Consider the following 10,939-nt stretch of genomic DNA (forward strand, 5'->3'; position numbering starts at 1 on the left):
AACAAAACAGAATCTAGTGCTGGCCCCACACAGACATGGACAACTGATTTGAGGCAATGGTGCAAAGGCAACTCAGTAGAAAAGGCAGCTTGCAAAAAATGGTGCTACAATAGGTGACCCATTTAAAAAGGGAAGGAGGGAGGAACTTAGGTCCATACCTCACACCATATACAAAATTTAATTCAAAACAGATGATAGATCTAAATGTAAAATTTTAAATTATAAAAATAGGAAGGAAACATAGGAAAAAGCCTTTATAAACTTGGGTAAGGTAAATATTTCTTAAATATGATACTAAAACCATAATCCATAAAAGAACAAACTGAAAAATTGGACCTCATCAATATTGAAATCTTATGCGCGTCAAAAGCTACTTTTAAGAGAATGAAAAGACAAACCACAAGCTGGGAGAAAATATTTGGAAACCACATCTATGAAAGAGGACTTGTGTTGATAATATATAAAGACCTCTTACAGGCCATGCGCCCCTGGGTCCGGGTGAGGCCACGCGCCTCTGGGTCCGGGTGAAGCCGGATCCCGGGTCCGGGTGAGGCCGTGTGCCCCTGGATCCGGGTGAGGCTGGGTCCTGGGCCCGGGTAAGGCCATGTGCCCCTGGATCCGGGTAAGGCTGGGTCCCGGGTCCGGGTGAGGCCTCGCGCACCTAGGTCCGGGTGAGGCCACGCGCCCCTGGGTCTGGGAGAGGCCACTCGCCCCTGGGTCCGGGGGAGGCCACGTGCCCCTGGGTCCAGGTGAAGCTGGATCCCGGGTCTGGGTGGGGCCGTGTGCCCCTGGATCCGGGTGAGGCCGGGTCCCGGGCCCGGGTGAGGCCACGCGCCCCTGGGTCCGGGTGAGGCCGTGTGCCCCTGGATCCGGGTGAGGCCATACGCCCCTGGGTCCAGGTGAGGCCACGTGCCTCTGGGTCCGGGTGAAGCCGGATCCCGGGTCCGGGTGAGGCCGTGTGCCCCTGGATCCGGGTGAGGCCGGGTCCTGGGCCCGGGTGAGGCCATGCGTCCCTGGGTCCGGGTGAGGCCGTGCGCCCCTGGGTCCGGGTGAGGCCACACGCCCCTGGGTCCGGGTGAGGCCACGTGCCCCTGAGTCTGGGTGAAGCCGTGCCCCTGGGTCCGGCCAAGATCAAACCAGAGAGAGTCGGACCTCCGTTACCACCATTTGTCCACCATCCAGAGCTGAGGGGTCAGTGCTGACATGTACACATAAGGAACTGGTGGACATTGAAATTGGGTCTCAGAAGAACTGTTGGTCCAGAAAGAAACTCACTACAGACTGATTCATTTGCCTGTCAGCATAACTATTATTGCTCGTCTCTCATTCAGTTCTTATAAGTATATCTCTAGTGACACATGATCTCGCTCATCTAGGGGAAATGATGAACAACATAGACTGATGAACAAGAACAGAACCAGAAACAAGAAGGCATCGATCGGACTATCGATGGGGGGTGGGGGGAGGGGGGAGAGATCAACCAAAGGACTTGTGTGCATACATATGAGCCTAACCAATGGTTAAGTTCAACAGGGGGTTGGGGCATCCATGGGGAGGGGTGTGGGATGGGAATGGGGGGATGAGGACAAATATGTGACACCTTAATCAATAAAGAAATTTAAAAAAAAAGACCTCTTACATATCAATAAAAAGAAAACCCAATTAAAACATAGGCAGAAAATATGAACACCATTGATATTTTTAGAGAGAGTGAGGCAGAGAGAGAAACATCGAGGTGAGACAGACATATCGATTGGTTGCCTCCCACACATGCCCAGACTGGGGTGGGGAATCGAGGCTGCAACCCAGGTATAGACATGCCCTTGACTGAAATCGAACCTGAGACCCTTCAGTCGAGAGCCAATGCTCTAACTACTGGCTAGGGCAGGATTAGAATTTAATTATTGTTAATTGGCTAATAATTACTTAGCCAGAGTAGGCTTCCTTTTGCCTTTTCTGCTACTAGTAGAATCCTTGCCTAAGTATACACTGAATATTTATTTTATTTAATACATTTGACAAATAGTAAGCATCTACTCTGGACAGAAGCATTGTTTTAAGTAAAGAATATAGACAATAGCTGAGTGCAAAGCCTTTCTTTGTGAATCAAAGAAGTTATATATGTTGTGGATCACCGCAACCGCTCTTCCAAGCACCTAAAATATGCCTCCCTTTCCCAGCCTCATTAAAATGTGTGGTTACGGGCAGGCTACAGGTTACAGAGAACTAACATCTATTATGCCCTTTCATCTATGCAATTCCACTTAATCTCCCCCAACAAACCCTGAGGTGGGTATTGTTGCCATTTTACATATTGGAAACAAAGGCACAGAGCTGTTAATAAAACATCACTGCTGGTAGGAGACAGTAGCAGGATTTAAGTCTGGAATTTTTTGGTTCCAGAACTCCAGCTATGAAAAACGGCTCAGGATAGCAAGAGAAAGGCTATCACCAGTTACTTCAAGAAGCCACCTACATAGCAACTAATCATCTCCAGGATTTCCCATGAATCAACAGTTGCTTCGCAGTCTTCCTTCAGCACAGCATGAATGGCTTAGAAAACTTGTTGGCCACTTAGAAATTCTGCCATTCTCACCCAAGGTTTACATATCTTTCAGGGAACAGATCTGGCAATGAGGGGGGAAGAAATGGGGAAATGGAGAGAGGTAGGTAGAGTAGGGAAGGACTGGCTAAATATGAAAAATCACAGAAGGTCAGTGCTGGAAGCAAGGACATTTAGTCTGGACTCATCACTTAAATATGAAGAAACGAGACCCAAGGAAGGAAACGTCTCATCCAGAATTACCTAGGAGCTTAGTGAGAAGGGTCTGTGGTAGCCTCTAGACACATGTGGCTATGGAGCACTTGAACTTGAACTTGAAATGTGACTAGTCTGAATTGAGATAAGCTGTATCAAATATGCATTCAATTTCAAAGATTGCAAATGGGGAGGAATGTAAAATACGTCAATTTTTTATATTGGTTATATGTTGAAATAATATTTTGGAGCCCAGCCTGCATGACTCAGTGGTTGAGCATCACCTCAATCTATGAACCAGGAGGTCACAGTTCGATTCCCAGCCAGGGCACATGCCTGGGTTTCAGGCTCCATCTCCAGTAGGGGTTGTACAGGAGGCAGCCGATCAATGATTCTCTCCCATCATTGATGTTTCCATCTCTTTCTCCCTCTCCCTTTCTCTCTGAAATCAGTAAAAATATATATAAAAAAATAATATTTTGGATATATTTAATACTATAATAAAAAATATAAGAAAAATTTAAATTACATATATGGCTCACATTTGTAGCTCAGATTATATTTCTATTGGACAATGCTTATCTGGAGCCTATTATCTTCCCACGTCCAGGTGAGTGTCCCTACTCTGCTTTCTAGAGTTTCTTCTAACAAATCATTTACCACCTTTTATGTGCCAGTTGCTGAGTGGCGATCAAGTTGTGATCTAACTGAGGATAAGATCAAAACGCAGCAAATGATAACAGTCCTGGTGAGTTCTATCTTATATACTTCCTAGAATGATGATTCTTAACTCTATCAGCTCTGGTGTTCCCTTTTAATAGCAAATATTTTTATGACACTCCCTTTACTGTTTTGAGATAAAGTTTGTAGATGATATAACCTAACTACACACATAAATTTAAAAAAAATTATGGTGTCTTAACCCTAACAGAAGAAAGAAAAAATCACTATGCTAGGAAACATAATTCGATGCTTATATCTATACATAGGGTTATCTTGAATGTGACAGTACAAATGCAGACAGAACACCATGAGTGACTCTGCTACCCGTTATGGTAACTCAATAAATTCCTGAACAAAACAAAGTACAATCTTCCTTCCATTTACCTGATAATTAAATTCCTTGAAAACTCAGCACATATCACAACCCTGCAAAATTACTTCATCTTTATATATAAAATACAGGTTCAAGGATCAATTATTATGACCAGTGTTTTCACTTACACGAATGTTCAATAGAAACATATTTTCAAAAGAAACTTATTTTTCTTAATATGTTTTTATTGATTTCAGAGAGAGGAAGGGAGAAGGAGAGAGATACCAACATCAATGATGAGAGAATCATTGATTGGCTGCCTCCCGCGCGCCCTCAACTGGGGATGGAGTCTAAAACCCGGCCCGGGCCCTGACCGGGACTGGAACAGTGACTTCCTGGTTCATGGGTCAACGCTCAACCACGGAGCCAGGCCGGCTGGGCCGGTAGGACATTGCAAAGCCCCGGCACAGACAACTGTTACTTGTGTGATACTATCTTACAACGTGCAAGACTTCTAACATTCCTGGCTCTTCCCCGCAAACACTTGGCTACAAAGTTGCTCCAGTGCACGTCCCGATTACCCCGGGGATGTGCCGCCCAGGGTGGGAGCCCTCCGAGGTGCTCAGGCCCTGCCCGCCCCCAGCCTCCCCGCGGCTGCTTTCCCCTCCCCAGGCCTCCGCTGCCCTGGCCTCCCCGGTTCTTCTCAGCCGATCTCTTCCCTCTTCCTGGGCTCCGCTTTTTACTGGAAAACTCACGTTTTGTTTGGGTAACTTACTGAAACTTTGGGTTCTCAGCATTCCCAAATTCCCAGTCTAACTCTTCCTGTCATGTTTTCCCCCTGGACTCGACGTGTCTGCGGTGGCACTTGTGCCAGTTCGGGATTTCTGCCTCAGTTTGTGTTTTGCCAGCCGGTGTGTGTAGTGTCAGCTCTCCGCTTCCCGAGGGAGGGGACCACGCCCACCCGTCCGGCACCGGTGACTCAGAACCCACGGCGATGGCCCGCAGCGTCCTGGGCGAACAACTAACCGTTCGCACACAGCCGAGCGGAGGGAGTTCCGCCGCCCGCTGGGCGGGTTCTGGGGGCGGAAACGTGATCGCGGAGCGGGGGGTACTTTTTTCCAGGGCTGATGGGAGTGAGGTCGAAGGTTTGTGGCGCTGAGGGGCCACTCGGAGTAGCAGCCGTGGAATGCACGCTTGTTCGTGAGGGGCGGTGGCTGGCCGCGCGGACACAGCCCGGGACCCGCGGCACGCGGTCCGGACGAGGCCGGGCGACCATAGAGAGGGCACGGCGGAGCGAGCGGCCGGATGCGGTCACCATAGAGACGGGACTGACAGCGAGCGGAAGAGGAAGGAGGGGCCGGGCTGTGAGGTGGCAGCTGCCGCGGCGGAGCCGGCGCCTCGGCGGGACCTGGGGTCTGTTCCTCCTCCCCGCCCTTCCCCCACCGCTCCCGGCCACGGCGCGGGGTCCCGCCCCACGCCCTCGCCCCGCTCCCGGGGACGGCGCTGCTCGCGGCGGTCACATCCTTTACCCTTCGCCCCGGGCCCTGCTGCCGGGGCCTCCTCCTTCGGCCTCGGGGTGCCCTGTTCCTTCGCCCGCAGCCGCAGGCGCGGCTGTGGCCCCGCAGAAGCCCGGAGCACGGGGTCTTTGCCCTCCTCTCAGTCCCCCGCCCCTCGACAGCTCCGTGACGCAGCCGGTTTTATTTTTGTTTGGAGACTAACAGCTAAAAGTCGCTTTGAGCCTTCTTTCCAGGACTAGAATGGGTCCGTGATCGCAGAGGGAGCATCCGCGGCCAGCGAGCCTCAGCCTGCCTTTCCAGACCCCCTGCGTGGCTTCGAGCCGCTTCTCCTCGGCCTCTCGGTTTGGTTTGGTTTGGTTTGGTTTGGGTACCTGGGGCCTCGGTAAAACCGGACAGCGAGGAGCTCTAACACCGCCTCAGTTACTGTCACTTGCCTCTTGTCCTCCTGAAGAGGGAGGTGGGCAGCACCAGCCTCTGAGCATCTGGGATTGGGGAAGGAGGTGCTGCAAAGTGGCTCCTCTGAGAGCTGGGGGCTGGCTCTCGCTCTCTGCTCCCTCACTTGGGTGGGCAGAGCTTCCTGTGCCATGCCAGTGGCTCTTCACCGCTCCTGACTGGGAGGAGGTTACTCCAGCCCTGTGTTTGCTTGGCACTCGGGAGTAGAGTAGAAAGAGGCCCTTTCATAAATTGAGGAAGAACCGTGCCAGGCCAGCACTCTGGGGAAGGGGTTAGGGAGGCAGCTTCCCCGGTGGGCCCTGTTCTGATGAAGCATGAGCTTTCCCCTGACCCCTTTCATTATCAGTTGCTGCTGGCTCTTGACTTAGTCTACAGATGTGTGTGGTCCTTTTTGGGTTAAGTTTGGCAGGAGTGAGTTTTGTTGCTTCCCTTTTTACTGGAAGACAGACCATAAGCCATTAGTAGGTGAACTTGATTCTAATATTACTGTTTGGACTGAGGGTTAGATCTGGCACTTTGATAACTGGGGACCAGCCAGACAGGATTGTGAAGACGGGACAGTCCAGCTTACTGGGGATGCTGGGCCTGGGAGCAAACACATCTTGTTCTGCTGCTGACCTCATGGACTCCAGGTTCCCTGGTTAAACTGCATGCCTACCAGTGGCCTGGCACCCGTCAACCCACTGAGTGCTCCTTGAGGCTGTGCCCTCTGGAGCATGCGCACAGCAGGGCCTACCACCATGCGACTGAGCTCCCTGTTGGCTCTTCTGCGACCAGCACTGCCCCTCATCCTGGGGCTGTCTCTGGGATGCAGCCTGAGCCTCTTACGGGTTTCCTGGATCCAGGGTGAGGGAGAAGATCCCTGTGTAGAGGCTGTGGGGGAACCAGGAGGCCTGCAGAATCCTGACTCAAGAATTGGGCTTGACCAAAGTGATGAAGAGTTCAAACCCCGGATTGTCCCCTACTATAGGGATCCCAACAAGCCTTACAAGAAGGTGCTGAGGTGAGAGCCGCATGTGTGCATAGCCCCCTGACCCCACTTTAGGGCTGCTCTAAGGCCTTGCCTCTGCCTTCAGTGGTAATCTATGTTGGGCTCCGTGGAGCAATTCTTACCATCGTGGTTTGTTCTATTTTTTCCCCCCTCTTCCTCAGTCTAAGAAAGTCTAACCCATTGGTGTTACATTAGTGCTGGATGTTCTTAAATAGGGTAGGAATTGCATCTACTTCATCTAATCCATCATTAGTACACCCCTCCCCAATGTCAGCTATTCAGAGGATGCTTACTCCAGGAGCTAATTAATACTGATGAGGAGGTCTGTTGCTTCTCTTTTCTCACCTCTAGCTGTCTCATTTCTAGAGGGATGTGTATGCTATACAAGCTGGGTTCCTGAGATGAGGGAGTTGACCCTTGACAAACTGGTCTCTCCACAGGACTCGGTACATCCAGACAGAGCTGGGCTCTCGGGAGCGGTTGCTGGTGGCTGTTCTGACTTCTCGGGCCACGTTGTCCACTTTGGCTGTGGCTGTGAACCGCACGGTGGCCCACCACTTCCCTCGGTTACTCTACTTCACTGGACAGCGAGGGGCCCGGGCTCCAGCAGGGATGCAGGTGGTATCTCATGGGGATGAGCGACCGGCCTGGCTCATGTCAGAGACCCTGCGCCATCTTCACACACACTTTGGGGCCGACTACGACTGGTTCTTCATCATGCAGGATGACACGTATGTGCAGGCCCCCCGCCTGGCAGCCCTTGCTGGCCACCTCAGCATCAACCAGGACCTGTATTTGGGCCGGGCAGAGGAGTTCATTGGCGCTGGCGAGCAGGCCCGGTACTGCCATGGGGGCTTTGGCTACCTGTTGTCTCGGAGTCTCCTGCTTCGATTGCGGCCACATCTGGATGGCTGCCGAGGGGACATTCTCAGTGCCCGTCCTGATGAGTGGCTTGGCCGCTGCCTCATCGACTCTCTGGGTATCGGCTGTGTCTCGCAGCACCAGGTGACAGCCCTTTCAAGTCAGTCGGGTCCCTGACAACTTAGTAGTGACTGAGGGATTGGTCTCCAGGCTAGGTGATGCTGGCTCCTTCCCGGCAGCACATGGCGGCCTCTGGTTTGCCCTTCACAGATATGCAGTGTGCCTCTGGCTGCCCTGCTGACCTCAGGCAGTCTCAGACCTGGGGGCTGTCAAAAGAGGCATCTTCTCAGGGACCCTGTGAGAAGATAGAAAGGTGCCCCCTCCTCATCAGTCCTCCATCCATCTGCCCCCCCTCCTTCCATCCCCTTCCCTGACACACGCACAGTCGTGAACAATCTGGGAATGTTCTAGAGATGGCTACTCTTTTGGAGAAGTGAGGTAATCCCTGTTCTAGCCCTGGGAGCTGCCCTGTCTCTGGGACCGGCATCTTAGGAGCACTTGCTGGCTCGTGGTGTTCATTCCCTGGAGAAACAGTGGGGCTCTCTGGGGAAGAGAGTACCCTTAGTTGCCTACTGAGCATTCTTTTTTCCAAAATTTAGTGGTGAGAGTAAGGCCCCCACTTCCTCCGTCCTTGCAGTCATAGGGGTGAATGCTGGGTTTGGTCAGGGCGGATTGAGATGGGCAGCCCTCCGAGTGTGGCATTGATTAGTCTGATTGGTCCATCTAGGGGCAGCAGTATCGCTCATTTGAACTGGCCAAAAACAGAGACCCGGAGAAGGAGGGAAGCTCGGCTTTCCTGAGTGCCTTTGCAGTGCATCCTGTATCAGAGGGGACCCTCATGTACCGGCTCCACAAGCGCTTCAGCACTCTGGAGCTGGAGCAGACGTACAGCGAAATAGAGCAACTGCAGGTGAGCCGGGTCGGTTGGAGTGAGTGGCAGCTGAGGGGGAGGCTGGTGGGGTAGGAAGAAGCAGACCATACCTAAATTTTATTTTTATCCTCACCCAACAATATTTTTCCATTGATTTTTCGAGAGAGTGGAAGGGAGGGGGAGAGACACAGAGAGAAAGAAACATCGATGTGAGAGACAAGACACATCCATTGGTTGCCTCCCGCATATGCCCCGACCAGGGCTGGGGATCGAGCCTGCCAACGAGGTACATGCCCTTGACTGAAATTAAACTCAGGATCCTTTAGTCTGCAGGCTGATGCTCTATCCACGGAGCCAAACCAGCTAGGGCTAACCGTACCTAAATTTAAAGCAGCTCCAGAGAGAAGGGGCTCTTGGGTCCAGGCCAATCATCAGATGAGCTCCTGGGAAGACCCGGATTAGAAGGGCTTGGTAGTGAACTGTGAGGGTCAGGGCTCAGAACAGTGCGCCACTTCAATAGCGCCTCTCCACCGAGGAGGCCACAACCCCAAAGTCCCCTAACTTCTATCCCTGTCCTTAAGAAACCAAGGGTTTGAAGAATATTCTAGTTTATTGTGGGGTTGTCAGCGGTGAAGTGCAGGTGAACACAAAGGTGTGTTCTCAGGAGGATGGGAGTACAGTGGGTTTTGGAGAGGGAGCAGTTGAGCTTTGTATTTCATGATGCTTTAAAGTCTGTCTGCCAAAGCACATTCCTTCCCCTCCACCCCCTGCCACCTCCTCACTGCATTTGTGTACAGGGGGTGTAATTCATATGCCTACTGCGTTTATAGAGGAAGAACGTGAGGTACAGGGAATTGAGTGATTAGCCAAGGGGCACCCCACTAAGTGTCAGGACAGAGCTCAGAGCCCAGGACGGGTCGGGTCCTGAGGACTGCCTAGCTCCCCGTTTGACTGTGTGTCCCTCCTGCCCTAGGCTCAGATCCGGAACCTGACCGTGCTGACCCCCGAGGGGGAGGCAGGGCTGAGCTGGCCTGTGGGGCTCCCGGCCCCGTTCACACCGCGCTCTCGATTTGAGGTGCTGGGCTGGGACTACTTCACAGAGCAGCACACCTTCTCCTGTGCAGATGGGGCGCCCAAGTGCCCCCTGCAAGGGGCTAGCCGGGCGGACGTGGGCGATGCTGTGGAGACAGCTCTGGAGCAGCTGAATCGGCGCTATCAGCCCCGCCTGCGATTCCAGAAGCAGCGGCTGCTCAATGGCTACCGGCGCTTCGACCCAGCGCGGGGCATGGAGTACACCCTGGACCTACTGCTGGAAGCTGTGACGCAGCGTGGGCACCGGCGGGCTCTGGCCCGCAGGGTCAGCCTGCTTCGGCCGCTGAGCCGAGTGGAAATCCTACCTATGCCCTATGTCACGGAGGCCACCCGTGTGCAGCTGGTGCTGCCGCTCCTGGTGGCGGAAGCTGCTTTGGCCCCTGCTTTCCTCGAGGCCTTTGCGGCCAGCGTTCTGGAGCCACGAGAGCATGTGTTGCTCACCCTCCTGCTGGTCTATGGGCCACAGGACGGTGGCCGAGGGGCCCTGGACCCGTTTCTCGGGGTGAAGGCTGCAGTGGCCGAGTTGGAGCGACGGTACCCTGGGACGAGGCTGGCCTGGCTCGCAGTGCGGGCGGAGGCCCCTTCCCAGGTACGGCTCATGGACGTGGTGTCTAAGAAGCACCCGGTGGACACGCTTTTCTTCCTCACCACCGTGTGGACCCGGCCTGGACCGGAAGTGCTCAACCGCTGCCGCATGAATGCCATCTCTGGCTGGCAGGCCTTCTTCCCCGTCCATTTCCAGGAGTTCCATCCCGCCCTGGCACCACAGCGGTCTCCCCCGGGGGCTGGCCCTGACCCCCCATCCCCTCCTGGTGCTGACCCTGCCCGGGGGGCTCCTGGAGGAGGCCGGTTTGACCGCCACGCTTCCGCGGAGGGCTGCTTCTACAATGCCGACTACCTGGCTGCCCGCGCACGGCTGGCTGCTGAACTGGCAGGCCAGGAAGAGGAGGAAGCCCTGGAGGGGCTGGAGGTGATGGATGTGTTCCTCCGGTTCTCAGGGCTCCACCTCTTCCGAGCCGTGGAGCCAGGGCTGGTGCAGAAGTTCTCCCTGCGGGACTGCAGCCCTCGGCTCAGCGAGGAACTCTATCACCGCTGCCGCCTAAGCAACCTGGAGGGGCTGGCTGGCCGGGCCCAGCTCGCCATGGCCCTGTTCGAGCAAGAGCAGGGCAACAGCACCTAGCCTCGGGCCTGCCACGGGGTTCCCCTTTCTGCCTCAGCCCCAGGAGGGCAAGGCAAGATGGATGGAGAGCTTGTGGCTGTATTTTTTTAAAATAAGAAAATGTGATTAAAAGTGTCTTCT

General features: G+C 53.6%; 1 protein-coding gene across 1 annotated transcript; it reads left to right on the forward strand.

Annotated features, from left to right (window-relative positions):
- The first annotated feature begins 4,891 nt into the window (after positions 1–4,891).
- On the forward strand, positions 4,892–10,933 carry CHPF2 (chondroitin polymerizing factor 2). Its single transcript, XM_028135561.2, has 4 exons — positions 4,892–6,767; positions 7,196–7,760; positions 8,404–8,586; positions 9,521–10,933. The coding sequence occupies exons 1-4, from the start codon at positions 6,481–6,483 to the stop codon at positions 10,817–10,819; spliced, it is 2,334 nt and encodes a 777-aa protein (XP_027991362.1). The 5' UTR covers positions 4,892–6,480; the 3' UTR covers positions 10,820–10,933.
- Positions 10,934–10,939: the final 6 nt, after the last annotated feature.

This window comes from Eptesicus fuscus, chromosome 14, assembly GCF_027574615.1.
Source record: "Eptesicus fuscus isolate TK198812 chromosome 14, DD_ASM_mEF_20220401, whole genome shotgun sequence".
NCBI lineage: Eukaryota > Metazoa > Chordata > Mammalia > Chiroptera > Vespertilionidae > Eptesicus > Eptesicus fuscus.